The 16,475-nt window shown below is 41.1% G+C and overlaps 1 protein-coding gene across 1 annotated transcript; it reads left to right on the top strand.

The window, feature by feature from the left end:
* Positions 1–3,561: 3,561 nt before the first annotated feature.
* Positions 3,562–6,318, top strand: GPANK1 (G-patch domain and ankyrin repeats 1). The gene is made up of 2 exons (XM_044673837.1): positions 3,562–4,376; positions 5,682–6,318. Exons 1-2 carry the CDS (start codon positions 3,730–3,732, stop codon positions 6,127–6,129), a joined length of 1,095 nt encoding a protein of 364 aa, XP_044529772.1. The 5' UTR covers positions 3,562–3,729; the 3' UTR covers positions 6,130–6,318.
* The last annotated feature ends 10,157 nt before the right edge of the window (positions 6,319–16,475 follow it).

Raw genomic sequence — 16,475 nt, 5'->3', positions numbered from 1 at the left:
TACCATAATGGTCTAGCTCTTCAACCTATACTAAATCTACTGCAAACCTCCCCAGTCATTTACCTGTTATGTCTCACCCATCTTCCCAGTCATCTCCCCTTTCCTCAGAACCTTTACCCCCTACCATCCTTCATCATTCCATTGTCCAACATCATCCTTCATCTTTCAGTACTTTAACAGGCATTTATTAAACACCTGTTATGTTCTGGGCACTATAATAGGGTGTGAGATTACAAAAGATACCATGAAAAAATCAGCCCCTGTAAAATGTAAGGCGCTTACATCTTAAATTCTACAGACTATAAATAAACATATCTATATGTGTGTTCCAGTTGATCATATATATGTATATATCTCAGTGTTCCAGTTGATCTATGATATCAATTTGAGTATTCCTCCTCTTCACCATGAGATACATGTGTATAAATACAAGATAATTTGAGAGAAAATGAAAATATAGTAAGATTAAGAAAGATTTCCTGTAGGAATTGGTATCAGAGTTGAGCCTTGAAAGAAGCTAAGAATTTTAAGAGATTTGAAGCAGAAGTACATTCCAGAGATGGGGCACATTTTCTCTGTGAACTTTCCTAAGAAGAGTTGGAGAGCCTTTCCTCTACATATCTCACAGGTCTCTAGAGTATCTCACATAATGGTCTAGTTTCTCAGTCTTTTCTTAATCCAAGGCACAGCAGAGAGAATAAGAGATGGAATACCAAATTCAGAGAAAATTGAGGAAGTCACTTTGGTTAAGACACAAAAGTAGATGGAGAGTAGAGTGAAATGAATCTGGAAAGGTAAACTGGAGCAGACTAGGACTTTAAATGGCAAATTGAGGAATTGGTGTTTTATCCTAATGGCAACAACAAGCCCCAGAACTTTTCTTTATTAGGGGAGTGCCATGTTCAGATAGATTCTTTTTGCTTGTGTTAAAGAGAAATTGGAAGCAGAAAGAGCGATTTGGAAACTATCACTATAGTGCTGGCTAGGAGTAACAGGTGCTGGTTGTATAGTGGGAAATGAGTTCTATTTTGGACATGCTGATTTTGATTGCTACAGAATATTCAAGAGATTAAGTACAGATTACATCAAGAGATGACCAGCAGTCAGTCAGCAGACTTTATTCATTAGTGTTTTTGTCTTTGTATCTCAAGTGCCTAGTATAGTATCTGGTACATTGTAGATGCTTACCAATTGTTTGTTGAACTGAATTAATATGGGACTTGGAGTCTGGAAGAGAGATTAGGGCTAGATATATATTTGGGAGTCCTTTGTATAGCAATAATTAAACCTTTAGGAAATATAAAGAAACGCAAAATATTTTGGGAGAAACGCTTTAGAGAAAGAGGAGAAGAGTACCCAAGACAGAGTGTTGGTTGGAACATCCATGCTTAGTGGTTTGGACATCTATAATGTTCCAGCAAAGGAGACTGAGGAGTGGCCATTCAAATAGGAAGAGGGAATAGTCCATAGGATCACAGGCTGAATGAGAGGTAAAAAAAGATGAGGACTGAGAAAATGCCAATGGATTTATAAAGAAATTCATCATGTATAATCAAGAAAAAAATAATAAACTTGGAGAGAATAGTTTTAGTTAGGTGGTGGTGAGAGATGAATTGGAAGCAAGTTGTGGAGATGGCCTTTTCCTGGGGTATGACTGTGGGAGTTGCATGCTGGGGGCTAAGATAGCAGTGTAAAGGATATTCTGTTCCCACAATCCCTTTATGCACACAAAATGAGAAAATAAATTGCCTCAAAACAAAGCTGGAGGAACATGTCTCACTGGGTTAAGAGGAGAGAGCAGGCCAGGCAGCATAACATCTACAAGAAGCAGCAGATCTTGGAGCAGCCCAAACCACTGGGACTCTGCCAGAGGCAATGAAGATACAGAACTCCAACAAACCCAACTAAAGCTACTCCACACAGGTAGAGAAGGCAGGAAACCTACAAACTAATCATGTGACATCAATGCACTGGGGCTACAAGGAAGCAGAGGCAAGAAACTAGAACTACAGTGTCCTATCCACTCCCATGTGGTAGCGGAGGCCTGGGCTACAGTAGAATGGAGAGATAGAATGGGAACTACAGTAACCTGTCCACTCCCATATGACAGCAATGCCCAGGAGTCTGACTGTGAAAAAGATGGGATGATAACTTGAAGGTGTGGCAGGGTCAAGTGAAAGTTTGGAGAAGGCTTGACCATGTTTGTTGATGGGATGAAGGAGTCTGGATAAAAAGAATCTGAAGAAGAGAGGAGTTAAGTGCTCTTGAAAGAAATAAAATGAAGGGTACAAATTGAAAGGGGTGTTGGCAAGGAGAAAGGGTACCTTCTTATAAGAGACTGGCACAAAGGAGAAAATAGGGAATAATTAAAGAGATCAATTTACAGAATAGGTGTAATACAGAACAGGGAGCTCATGAAGGATGGATTCTATTTTCTCAAAGTATGAAGGCCTTCCCCATCCCATTTTCCTTCATTTTTACCTCTCCATCATTATTCATCTTTATCATTTAACTTAATTATCCCACCACCTATTTCTAAACTCCAAGCCAATTAGCCCTCACCTTCCCCTATCCCTACCTCTCCATAAGTCACCCCTATCCCGGGTTAGCCCCCTATGTCAGCTTTACCAACCAAATCCCATGTCTGCCCTCCCTCCTCCAGGACACTGGGCCATCAGGTTCCTTCCTTGCTCCTTCTCTCCAGTCTGGAGGGAGTGTAGCACTAGGGAGTGAAAGGGTTTAACCCCAACCTCCGGGGAAGGGGCTTGTCATGGGAGGGGGCGCTAACCTGAGGTGGCACCAGCCATCCTGTTAGTTGTCCCCTTGCCCTTCTCCATCTCCTCCTCCTCTCCTAGGGGCTAGGCTGGGCCTGCAGCAGCACGGGGCTGTTTGTATCAGCCCTCAAATGCTGGTTGTACTAAGAGTGAGAGGCAGCGCGGCCCTAATTCACATTTAGATTTGGCTGCACCCTGCAGGCCGGTGCCCACCTTCCTTGGGCAGCTGACTCCACCGAAACCCCAGTTCTGGCCCCAGGGAATGGGCTTCAGGGGCCACTTTGGGAGGAGCGAGGAGCATTGTGGGGCGTTATGTAAACGAAGAACCCTAACGGCCAGTGTCTTCCCCTCCCCCACGGTGGCCTTCCCGCCTCTGGGCACGCGCCTGCCTCGCGCCACAGGGAAATTCGAATCGACTCAGTACTTCAAAGGGGAGGAGAAAAGGAGAGAGCTAAGCATAGAATGGGTGCAGAATCCCAACCATCCGTGCGACTGAGTCTCTGGGTCAGTGTCTGTCTGTTACTTATGCCCAGCCCTCCGGTCTACAACTCGAATTATGGTGCTGCCTAGAAAGCGCACTTCTCCTTTTCCTTTGATTTTAGACCTCGCTATTCTTCTCCGCTCCCCACTCCCTCCCATAGTTTGACGCAGGCGCAGTCTGTTCTCAGTCATCTACTTCCGGGGCGTTTCCTGCGCAGACGTAGTCTGTGTTTGTACCGGAAACAAACCTCTCCAGTCCTGGTTCCTGCTACTTGGACTTGATTTTGCCAGAGTATACTTAGCATAGGGAGCTAGAGCTTGGGATCTAGAGGGTAGGCCAGTCATAGTTGAATTTGCTTCGTGGCTCCCGGAGCCTGCAGGTCTCAATGAGGTGCTTTGCCTCCAAGGGGTAGCTTAGACTGAAAATGTTCGAGCCAAGTTAGGCCGGTAACTGCTCCTGGGGGCTGCTGGCTTGATGTCCCGTCCCCTCCTTCCTCCCCCGCCCCCAGCTACTGCAGCCATGACACTCCCCGCTCTCATCGCCTTCACCCCAGCCCAGGACTCAAGCGACCTCTGGAAGGACGGGCGGCAGCAGCCGCAGTCGCAGCTGGAGCCGGAGCTTCCCTTGGACGGGGCCGCCGCCCGGGACTTCTATGAATCCGTGGTGGGGAGCACGGGGGACGCCCCCACCCGGTCCCCAATCCCCAAGCGGGCGTCTCCCAAGGGGAGAAAAAGGACGCAGAAGACTAGGCTGGAGAGAACCGGGGCCGTCACAGCCTATGATGAGAGCGTGGGGGCCCGGGAGCGACAAACGGCGCAGCTCCTGAGAGCCGCGCAGGACGGGGACGTGCGGCAGCTGCGCGCCTTGTTGGAGCCCCGAGGCCCGGGGACCCACGGAGGCGACATCAACGCCCGGGACGCCGCCTGGTGGACCCCGCTGATGTGCGCAGCCCGAGCAGGCCAGGGGCCGGCCGTGCGGTACCTTCTGGCGCGAGGGGCCGCCTGGGTTGGCGTTTGTGAGCTCGGAGGCCGCGACGCAGCTCAGCTGGCAGAAGAGGCCGGCTACTTCGAGGTGGCCCGAATTGTCCGAGAGAGCGGTGGAGAAGAAATCCCTGAGAGCCGGTGAGACAGTCCCCGCCTCTGCCCCATCCAAGCAATCTCTGTTGAAGGGTCGGCGCTGGGCCAAGTCCTCGGGGGTACAAAGAAAATCCAGTGACCTTCCCCGTGCTCCAGGAGCTCTGTTTAATGGAGAAAGACACGTACAAACAGCTACGTGTAAATAAAACTTGCATAGCACAGTGCAGAGTTAATTAGAAAGTGGGAAAGCACTATCATTAAGGGACATAGGGAGAGGCTTCTTGGAGAAAGTGGGATTCTAGCTGGGACTTGAAGTCAGAAAGTAGAGATAAAGAGGGAGAGCACTGTAGGAATGGGGCATGGCAGGAGAAAATACAGGGAGTCTAGAGAGAGTGCCTTATGAGAGGAACAGCCCCGAAGTCATTGTCACTATATTTCAGTGAGTAAGGTGTAGCTAGCAGAACGGAAGGAAGAGAGCCTGCTTGTTGAGGGCTTCAACCTCCAAACAGGATTTTAAATTTATCTTGGAGTTGATAGAAAGTCACTGGGTCAGAGCTGAGGATGCTCATTTTCTTCTTCCCCCTTCTACCTACTTCCCAAGGTGGTTGTGAGGATCAAATTAAATAACAGTTTTAAAGCATTTAGTACAGTGCCATGCACATTGTTCACTTTATACATGCTAGCTATCATTATCATCATCATCATTATTATTACAGTATTCTACACTCTCCTGCCTCCCCACTCTCCTCCATTAAGGAGTAGATGGTCAGTAACACCTAGCCTTTTTTCCACTCAGGGATCCTGATTACTTGGGATTGTTCTCTTATGGCAGCAGGGCCCTGGTTCCTAAGGGCAGATAGGAGAGTGTCCCCCTAGGAACATGGCTTTACTAAAATCTGGTCATCCTTTTCAACTCCAGAGCTGAACCAACTTCATGGTTCCTCCCAATAATCCATTCTACAATGACTTATTAAATGCCTATATAATCTAAGGCACTATATACTAAAAGTTGGGTATGCAAAACTACACATCCCCTCAGGGAGCTTACTGTTCTATTGGTGACTGATATGATCCTGTATTTTACAATCTCTATGCCTTGAATGAGGCGCTTAATCTAGCTGGGCCTCAGTGGGGTTGGACTAGATATAATTTCTGAGACCCTCCCTTCCTTATGATTGTATATAAGTTTTACTAGATTGAATGAAAAGCACTAAAGAGAGCTCTGGGGTGCTTCAGGAAAATTAGAGAAAGAAGGTCAGTTGTGGGATCAGGCTCCTTGGAAGAGGTAACAACTAAACTGGACCTTGAAGAGAGGACCACATTCACTCTTTTTTCTATCTTTTTTTCCAGGCCCTGCTCTCCTTTGCCCAAAAAATACTGTGAGACTTGTGGCTCCCATTATCGAGACTCTAATCACAACAGTTCTACTGCTCACCTCCTAGCTCTGTCACATGGGCCTAGACCACCACACTTGCCCCAAGGGGTCTCTGCCTCTAGCCCTGGCTTCAAATTATTGGTAAAAGGGGGCTGGGAGCCTGGATTGGGACTGGGTCCCCGGGGTGAAGGGCGGACTGCTCCCATTCCCACAGTCCTCAAGAGAGACCAGGAAGGTTTGGGATATAGGCCAACTCCCCAGCCCAGAGTCACACATTTCCCTGCTAGGGACCCTCAGGCTGTGGCTGAGAGGAAAAGAGCACCTCGGGCTGCTACTTTGAGCAAGAGAGAGGAGAAACGTCTAGAAGAGAAGAGGAGAGCTTGGGAATGGAACCTACGGACTTATATGAACCTTGATCTCTGATTCTGACTACATAAACTGAATTCTAAATGTAGAATCTTTGGAGACCTGTGACTGCCTACCCTCAGGAAATCATTTCTGTTGACATCTGAACCAGTCTCTTTGGTCTTCTAGACCTGGAACCTTAGGTTTTTCATGCATAGGTTGATTTCTCTCTGCTTAGAGTTGAGAAATAAAACTGCCTTTTTTCAACTTTTTGTTTTAAATTGTTTTTCTTCCTTTGGTGAGGAGTGGAACAGATTTAAGGGATAGTGGAATTTAGGCCTGGGGAGGAAGATAGGAGTAGCAGTAAGCTCAGACTTGAGTTAACTTCCACTGTCTCAGGATTAGTCTCAAATTAAGTTTGTGGAAATTTACTAGACCCTGGTCAATTCAGATCTTCCTGCCCTTCTATGAAACTGAGATCCAGTGGATCTCAAGCACTCTTTCTCACTCCCAGATGCCTTTACCTTTTGATCTGAAGCCTAAACTATTGTAGCTGCAACCTAGAATTCACCTAAGTCAGCACTCTGCAGTTTAGTATTTGTTTATCTTTATCTTTAGCATTCCAGATTCTCTGTATTTACCAGCCTTTAGTGAACCAGTCTTTACTGAAAGATTTGCCCCCACCCCCAACCATTTTGTCTGCTTTGCTGTCCAAAGTCTATGCCACTATCTTATACCTCAGTTCCAATAATGAGCCCTTCCTAATTCCGTAAGATAAGGAGGGGAGGATAGCTGCTAACTCCCATTAACTTACTTCTAGTCAATAATTTTGTATTATTCCCCCTGTCCCTTTCCTTTTGTGGTCCTTTGTTATAAAGGGCCCCTGTGAAATAAGGGGCATTGTGAAGTTCTAATGTTCCTGCATTAGGTTGTTCCCATGCATATGTAAGTCCTTAATAAAGATTCCCAATTTATTTCTAAGTTCTGATTTGCCTCAAATTACATTTGGTGTAAATTCTAGTCTATCTCAGATTATAAATTGATAGGATTTAGAGCTATGAGACAGACACTTAAGAGCATCTATTCCAATCCACTAATTTTTACAGAAGGGAAAACTGGAACCCACAGAGGCCAACTTAACTTCAGGCAATGAATTGATAAAGATTTCTTAAGTGCTTCCAAGTGCTAAGAACTGTAGCTCCATGATTGTCTCTAGAATCTTTTGGCATTTAAAACTCTGACCTGTTAAGATCTTGGATTCTGACTGCCATCCAGTATTAGGTTATTCTTCCTAGCACTGTATGATATGCAAAAATGATTGTGCCATCTATCCCTTCATCCAACTCATTGGTAACAATATCAAGATTAAACAACCATTTGACCATTTCTGAACCTGACTGGATCCATAGAATTAATCTAATTTGGAACACATCTCTTTATTCTCCCTCTCCCTATCTACAAGAATGCTGTGGGATAGTTTTCCAAATACTCAGATTTTCCAAATCTGAGATTTCCAAATATATCTGATAGAATATAGATATAATTTACTTAGATTTTTGAGAAGACAATCAGAGTGGACAGGAGAAAAAATAACAAGAGCCACTTGGTAAACACTACTCTTGCTGCTGGTGCCCTACTTGGGAGACACTGATGAGAATGAAAGGGAAGGAAGAGATGAGGATCAAATATCTTCCAAGTAGCAGGGAAGGACTCTTCAAGCTAGTTTGTCCATAATTTCAGAAGGTAGTAATGTGAGATAAGGCTGGAAAGAAAGGTCAGAGTCAAATTATAGGCAGTCTTGAATGCCAGGAATTTAGCTATATATTGGAACTCTGGCTATTGTGTTCATCAGATAGGAAATGGGCTGGTTGTCTAAGTGTTGACATGGAATCTAGAGACCCCAAACTTGTGGCCTAGTGAGATCTGATGAACCCCAAGTTTTAGGAATGGTTTGTAGGTTGGAGACCCAAAGCCTGTACTCTGTTCCCTGTTCTTATGAGAATCCACCCTGAAGGGAATCTCAGACTAGCAGTTGCAGACTGAATAATGGAACCTAGGGTAAAGCTAAGTGATTCTTTTGCCTTAGAAGCTTCTCCCATTGTACCACATCCCCCTTTCAGGGATCGAACTCAGGACCTTCAGCTTATGAGATTGATGCGCTGCCTACTGTCACTTAGCTAACTCTCTTAGTGACCTTATCAGTTTCCACAGGTTCGATTTTCTCTTGCAAATGAACTCCAAAGCTATGTTCAGTCCTAGTCCTAGCTCAAATCTCACATCACCAACTGCCATTTAGATATTTTGAATGGATGTCCAACAGATATCCATTTTAAATGTTCCATCCAATGTAAATGTCAAATGTAAAATCTTCAAAACAAAACTAATTATCTTCCTCACCCCACTAATCCACCTCTCTTTCAAACTTCCTGGTTTTGATCAAAAGCACCACTATTCACTCAGATTTGCAACCTCAGTGTCATCCTTGATTCCTTGCTTTCTCTCACCCCACATATCCAGTAAGTTGCCAAATTGTGTTTCTATTTCATCTCTTGCCTTTTTCCCTTTCTCTGTACTCACACAATCAGCCTTTCCAGGTTAGATGCTAAAGTGGACTAATGAAGTAGTCTGCTAAATAGTCTCCTTGCCTTCAGTTTCTTTCTTCTCCAATTCATCTCCATAATGCTTTGAAGGTTATTTTTCTAAGCCATGGATATGATCATGTCATTCTCCTACTTAGTAAACTCTAGCAGCACCCTGTTACCTTTAGGACCAAATATAAACTCTTTTCTTTAGCATTTAAATCCCTTCACAAACTGGCTTCAACCTGCCATTCGAACCTTATTATACATTATTTCTTTCACATTCTTTACTTTTCAGTCTAAATGGCTTCCTTATTGGCCCTCATACACAACACTATGACTTTGCAGTGGTTGTCCTCCTCCCATGCTTAGAATGCATATTTTCCTTAAGTTCACCTCTTAGAACTTCTATTTTCCTTAAAAATTTGGCTCAAGCATCACCTTGTATATGAAGCCTTTCTTGATCCTTCTTTCTTGCCAGTGCCTTTCCCCTCTAAAGAACCTTGTATCTCTTGTAAATATGTAGTCTACCTTGATGGAGAGTAAGGACTATTTCACTTTTCTCTCTGTGTAGTGAGTAATGAATAAATAGTACTTAATAAATATATATACACACATATATATGTATATATACACACACACATATATATATAAATTTTTTTCTTTTTCTTCTTAATCCTTGCCTCCTCCATCTTAGAACAGGTATAAGTATCAGTTCCACAGCAGAAAAGTGGTAAGGGCTAGGCAGTTGGGTCAAGTTACTTGTCCAGAGTCACATAGTCTGAGGCCAGATTTGAATCCAGTTATTCCTAACTCTAGACTTGGTATTCTATCTACTGAGACACCTAGCTGCTTAATAAATACTTCTTAATTAATTTCAAAGATTAAGGATTATGATTCAAAATATACCTGCCAATTCTCCCTTATAACGATAGGAAATAAAGAACAATGTCTCACTGAGCCATCAAGGCAGACTATTAGGTTATTTCAATAGAAGTTTCCTCCATTTTCTTTCCTTTTTATGTAAAATCCTTTTGATTCTTGGGAATCTAGGAAAATGTATTTTGACAAACCCTGTTAGGTATACTACAAGTCAGGTTGAAAATATATATTCCTATATTATAAAACATGGTAGAGAAATCCAAAACCCATTCTCAGACACCATCTTTTTAAATAGATGTTCACTTCCCAAATCTACCTTTCTCTTTTGACACCATGGTATTTGATTGGCTTTTGTGATGAAAATATTACTTAGGCCCCTCTGTCATCTGTTTCTTTCCCAGATTTCATAATTTTATAATCTCTAGCATTGCTTTCCAGATTCTGGCAGTATCCTTTATGCCCACATGAATCAGGCTTGATAGGTCTTTTAAAGTAATATATACTGAAGAAAGATAATAAACCTCTCTACTCCTAGAATCAGGTAACTGTCAACAATCAATAATCATTTTTACTTCTCTTTTTCTTTTGATCGTTATTATATGAGTTCTCTTATCATTTCTAGATCTAGATTATTGCAATAGTCTGCTGGTGATTCTGTCTCTTCAAATCTCTGTCAATTCCAATCCATCCTCTAAAATAATTTTCCTAAAGTTCAGATCTGCTCGTATTAGCTCCCCTACTCAATAAACACTATTGCCTCCAGGAGCAATCATAAAATGTTCTGTTTGGCATGTAAAGCCTTTTATAACTTAGTCCCCCTCCTGGCTTTCCAGTCTGCTTACACTTTATTCCCTATCAGTGATCCAGTGACACTAGTCACCAAAATGTTGGTTGTTTGAATTTTTTTCATTTTTTAAAGTTTTACAAATCTAAATATATGGATATCTCCTTTCAACTATTTTTTATTTCATTGAAACATTGTAACTTTAAATTTTTAAAATTTTATTTTGTTTTAAATTTTTTCTTTCTTTACTAGAATTGTTTTCTTTCAATTTTAGAAGTTGATATGTCTTCCCAAACAGATAGATTTTACCTATTTATTTCCTTAAAAATAGTTTTTGGAAGTTTTTATTTCCTTTGAACTTTTAAATTAAAAATGTAATATCCTTTTTTTTTTACTGGAAGTATTTTCTTTCTAATCTAGCATTTGACATTTGCTGTTCTCATTTAGGTCTCTTCTTTGTCTCCCACTACAAATCTAAAAGAGTTCCAAATATATTGGTCATTGGGATCGGTATGATATTATTTCTATTGATCACTGAGATGGTACCCAGTATCGATTCTAATAGTATTGACTGTTACTAACCTCCAATGTAGGATGTTGATAGTATTCATGTAAATAAGCAGTATGGTATCATGGAATGATAAGTAGATTTGGAGTTAGGATCTGGGTTCACACCTCAGTTCTGCCACTCATTCTGAAATGACCTGGGGTAAGCTATGGTTGAAGAAAGCTATTAATAATGATGATATTACTTTTTATTAAGTATTAATAATAATGTGCTGGTTTTAGGCATCAATATTCAAAAATTTAATATAAAATTAATCTATATCTAAGCCTGGAAAGAGAGAGATCCAAACTGGTATGCCCTCAGACATGACTCTCTGCTCCAGGACAATTTCAGGTAACATTTATAGGAATCTCAAATAAGGAAAATCTATCTTAAAAGTACAGAATGTTTTAACATTCCAGAATTGAGCAACCCACCCAAAGATCTATTTCAAAAATAAAAAAATGATTAGTTGAGTTGGAAGCGTCAACTGAGGCAGGCCAGAATTTATACCAAGTGTAAACTGAGGCAGACTAGATTTTAGAAGTAAATCAGGCATCTTTATTAGGGACTTACATGTGGGTGGGAATAGCCTAATGCAGGAGCATCAGAACTGCCCAATGCCCTTTATAGCACAGGGATTCTTAGAGCAGAGAACTACAAAGAGAAAGGGGAAAGGGGGTGATACAAAATGACTGACTGGAAATAAAGGAGCTAGCAGCTGCCCTCCTTTCCTTATTTTATGAGATTAGGAAGGGCTCATTGTTGGATTTAAGATTCAAAATACTGGCCTAGACTTTGGACAGCAAAACTGACAAAGGGGTTTTGGGGGGAGTGGGTCTTTCAGGAAAGGTTGGTACTTTAAAGATTGGTAAATACCCAGAGAATGGAATTCTAAAGTAAAGGTAAATAAATGCTAAACTGAGGAGTGCTGATTTAGGTGAATTAGGGTTGCAGCTGCAATAGTTCAGGCTCCAGATCAAAAGACAAAGGCATCTGAGAGTAAGCAATGAGGCTCACTAGATCTCAGGCTCAAAAGGACAGGGAGGCCTGAATTGACTAAGATTTATGGAACTTCCACACGAGAGAATACTTCTTATAGATAAACCCTCGTCTAAACACTTCACAAGATTGAGAGAGGGATTGTTTTTAGTTGGATCAATAGCCTGGTCAGGAATTGGGGGGTAGGATGGGGAAAGGCAATATTCTTATCTAGACAGAGGTAATCTGGTTTTCTCCTTAAATCCATTTATCTAATGAAAGGCCCTTTTCCTTTTGTCTCAAACTATTAACTATACCTTTTTAAGGGACTTTTCCAAGAGTCTGGAAACAGTTTTAGAGAAAAATGTTTTTTCTTAATATTTCTAGAGAAATAAAAATGGAGATTTTTAATATGCTTCTATAGTACTTAACCTCTCTAGGCATTCATTTCTTCATTTAAAAAGTGAAGGGATTGGACAATCTGAACTCTAAAGTCCCTTCCATCTCTAAATATTGATTGTTACTGATTATACAATTGTTTAATTGTAAATGGTATTGATATTATTACTATTTTTTATCTTATTGTTTGCTGAAATGTTAGGTAGACAAGAAATACAATATTTACTACAAATAATTATTTTCCAGGGTTCATATTTATTTATTCAAATCATATCCTAGATCTTTTCCTTTTGAACCCAGAGAGACAGAAAGATCTGATTAAGGAAATGAGCTAGAATTCTAACTTAATTAAATGAATGGAGGCAGAACAACCCACTTCTCAGACAATCCTTTCTGCAAGGATAGAAAAGAGGACCAAATCATCAAGATATTAAAAGAAAAGCCATGGCAAATGCATTTTCTTGCTCAGGCCATACGAAGAGAAAGACAAGGAAGAGGTCCAATCAAAAAAAGAAATGGCAAACCCCCAAAACTTTGTAGCATAGTACACAGAAGATTTCCAGTGCTTAGTCCAGAGATTGTTGAGACAGGGAAACCTGGAGCCTGAAGCTAATATACTCAAGAGAGTAGGTTATGAAGGACTTTGAATGACAAAGAGAAAATTATGTATTTTATTCTGGAAGCCATAGGGAGCCACTGAATTTTATTGCACGTGAGGGTGGTGACATGATCAGACCTGAGCTTTAGTAAAATCACATTGGTGGCTAGATGGAAGATGGATTAATGTGAGAAGACACTTGAAGCAGGAAGATCCACCAGCAAGCTATTGCAGTAGTCCAGGCAGGAGGTGATGAGGGCCTGCTCCAGAGTGGTAGCAGTATCAGAGAAGAAAAGGGGGCATATTCAAGAGATGCTAGAAAGCTAAATTCAACAGATCTTGACAATTGTTTAGGTATGTGGGGTGAGAGGTAGAAAGGAATCCAGGAAAACTCCCAGATTGTGAGCCTAGGAGGATATTGTTGCCCTCCCAGTAACAGTGGAAGTGAAAAAGGGTTAAGGGGAAAGAATGAATTCTGTTTTAAACATGTTAAGTATTAGATGTTTACTGGACATTCATTCAGTTCAGGACGTCTGAAAGGCATTGGAGATGTGAGATTGTTGGTTAGAGGAGAATTGGGGGCAAGATGAGAGATTTGAGAATTATTAGCATAAAGATAGTAATAGAATCTATAGAAGCTGATGAGATCACCATTTGAAGTAGAAGGAAGAGAAGAAGGAAAGGGTTCAAGACTGAAACCAAGGTACACACAGAGTTGGAGAGTGTGATCTGAAAGATGATCCAGCAAAGGAGACAGAGAAATGGTCAGATAGGTGGCACAAGAACCAGGAGAGAAGGGTACCCTGAAAAGCTAGAGAAAAAGAGAGTATCAAGGGGGAGGAGACTGATAACAGTGTCAAAGACTGCAGAGAAATTAAGGATAAGGATTGAGAAAAGGCCCCTGGATCTGGCAACTAAGAGAGTATGTATTAGTAACTTTGGAGAGCGTAGTTTCCATGGAGTCGGAAGCTAGATTGTAAGGTAATAGGAAGAAAGTGTACTCAAGCACCACCTCCTTTATTTGAACAATTACAACCCATACTCATCTCTCTCATTTCTGGCCTCTCATTACCTTTAGAAACCACCACCCACACTAATTGCTCTCTTTTTTGACCCCTCACTGCAAATATAATGTGAATCATATCATTTAACATTTGATTTTCCTTTATTTTAATTCCATTCTGGGATGGTCCTTAATATTTAGTGGTAGAGATATAGATTTGGGAGTCTTTTACCTTTGAGCACCTGTTGTGAGCATTGTTGTGAAAAGAAGAGACTTAAAAAGATGTACTGGTTTGTCATGAGTTTGAAACTGGATTTCTAGGATTGCGTTTTTAGAGAATTTTGGAAAAGAGAAGGCAGAAGAAGGAAATTGTTTCTCCATCTTGGAGCCATGAGGGGAGGCAGAACAGAACGAGGCACTTAGTCTCTGGATGGATCCCTAATCCCCTACTCCCTTATTCTTAGATTTGGTTGGGTAGCTGCTGCAGCAGGAATTTGACTGGTGAGGTGCCTGAGAGCACCATTTGGTTAAATTATGTAAGCACTTTGCCCAGACATCTTCCTTTCTCTCCATCTGATGGCTGAGGTGGCAGCAGGTTCTGTTGATCAGTCCTTTCCTGCAATGGGAAGGAGCTAAAGGGAGAGGAAGCTGCTTTCCCTTCCATATTTATCAGTGGGAACTGCCAGTTTCCCTCCCCAATTATTGCTCACTGACATTTCCTTGCTGTCAGTCCCCCTTTATATAAAAGAAAAATCTGGTGGTCACTTATCCTTGTACATATGATCAATGCAGTCAAATGAAGGTATTTAGGGAAGAATTTGGATCTTTGCAAAGGAATCTTTTGCAGAGAAGGAGCAGAAGTGACTCCATTTGGAAGTTATAAATACAATTGAAATTATATCCCTATTCAACATGTAACCATAAACTGGAAAGCTTTTAAGCAGAAAATTTGATAACATACAGTCAACTGTGTTTATGGAACTCCCCCGCCCCCAAGTTTGCCCCGGTGCCTTGGGAATTTGCCTTAAGGGAAGTTCCAGACTGACCTTGTCTCAGACTGAACCTTAAGGCACCCAAAGATCTCTGCTTTGACAGAATTAGGAGATATAATCAAATCTCAAGTATGCTTTTGTCTTAGAAGTTTTTTCCATATTATCAGAGGCCTCTCCCAGTAAGTCCAGCCCCTAGCTAGACTCCTCCCTCCATTGTGTCCTTTGTAAAGCCAATCAATTGAACCTTCTTGTCCCATATTCCCCAAAAGGTATAATAAGACCCCAAGTTCTTCAGCTCATTGGAAAAATCTCTTTTGGAGGGGCTTTTCCCCAGAGACATTCATTGTTCCCAGATTCTCAGAGCTTTGACACTGTGTAGTGGCCCTGAATCTGAGCATTGTCTTCCTTGTCCTGATTAAAGACTTGTTCTTTTTAACTACGTTAGTGGTTCTGTGTTTTTCAAGGTTGATAGTATATATAAATATATATCTTAAGCATAAACCCTTGAAGAAAAAGTGAGCCTCTGCGTGATTAGTGGAATACTCTTAAGTACTCCCCATTAAAATGAATTACCTCCCCAAGTGTTTCAGGGAATATGGCAAAAAGATGATTTTGGAGAATTCAGTGTGAACTGATAAAGAGTAAAGTAGGTAGGACCAAGAGAATAGTTTATACAATGATGATAATATTATAAAGGAAAACAACTTTGAAAGACTTAAGAACTGTGATCAAAGTAATAAAGAATAATGTCTATAGAGTGCCTAAGATGAAATATGTTTACCCATCTCTTGATAGATGGACACAAGGTTCAGAAAGAAATGTGTATTTTTGGACATTGTCACTTTGTGGATTCATTTTTGCTTGACCATGCTTATTATAAAGGTTTCTTTTCTTTTCCCCCCCTCTTTTTTAAAAAACCATTACTATTTATCTTAGAATTAATAATTAAATAACTGTTCCATGGCAGAAGGGGTCACATAGCTGGGAAGTATTTAAGATCAGACTTGAACATAAGTTCTGTTTCTGAGCCTGGCTCTTTATCTTTTTTTTTTTTTTTTTTTTAAATTTAAACCCTTACCTTACCAATACTGTGTATTGGTTCCAAGGCAGAAGAGTGGTAAGGGCTAGGCAAGGCGGGGGAGGGGGGTCAAATGACTTGCCCAGAGTCACACAGCTGACAAGTGTCTGAGGCCAGATTTGACTTAGGACCTCCTGTCTCTAGGCCTGCCTCTCAATCCACTGAGCTACCCAGCTGCCCCTTGGCTCTTTATCTATTGAGCCACCTAGCTACCTCTTCTTTTTTTTCTCTAGGTTAAGTTGGAGGTGGGAAGATCATTAGTAATAATGATGTCAAAAAAAGAGGGCTTCCAAAACATTTTTAAAAATTCACAGAAGAGATCAGAAGAAAGGTTAGGAAGAAATAAAGACAGCCAGGACAGTTTTGAAAGTAGTATATGATAATTTATTATATACTTTTTTAAAAAAGCAAGCAGTAAGATAATCTTATTTTTGCATTCTGCAATAGGAATATTTTTCATGAGTTTAATTTCAAAATAGTTTTTTTTTTTAAGAAAAAATTAACTGAACTCCAAAAAGACATATAGATAGAAATGTAGTACAGATGGGAGGAAATGTCAGAATATTCTGATCAATTGATTT

This window comes from Gracilinanus agilis, chromosome 4 (genome assembly GCF_016433145.1).
Source record: "Gracilinanus agilis isolate LMUSP501 chromosome 4, AgileGrace, whole genome shotgun sequence".
NCBI classification, from domain to species: domain Eukaryota; kingdom Metazoa; phylum Chordata; class Mammalia; order Didelphimorphia; family Didelphidae; genus Gracilinanus; species Gracilinanus agilis.
The sequence above is the reverse complement of the archived record's forward strand: the minus strand, read 5'-3'. Positions and strand labels throughout refer to the sequence as shown.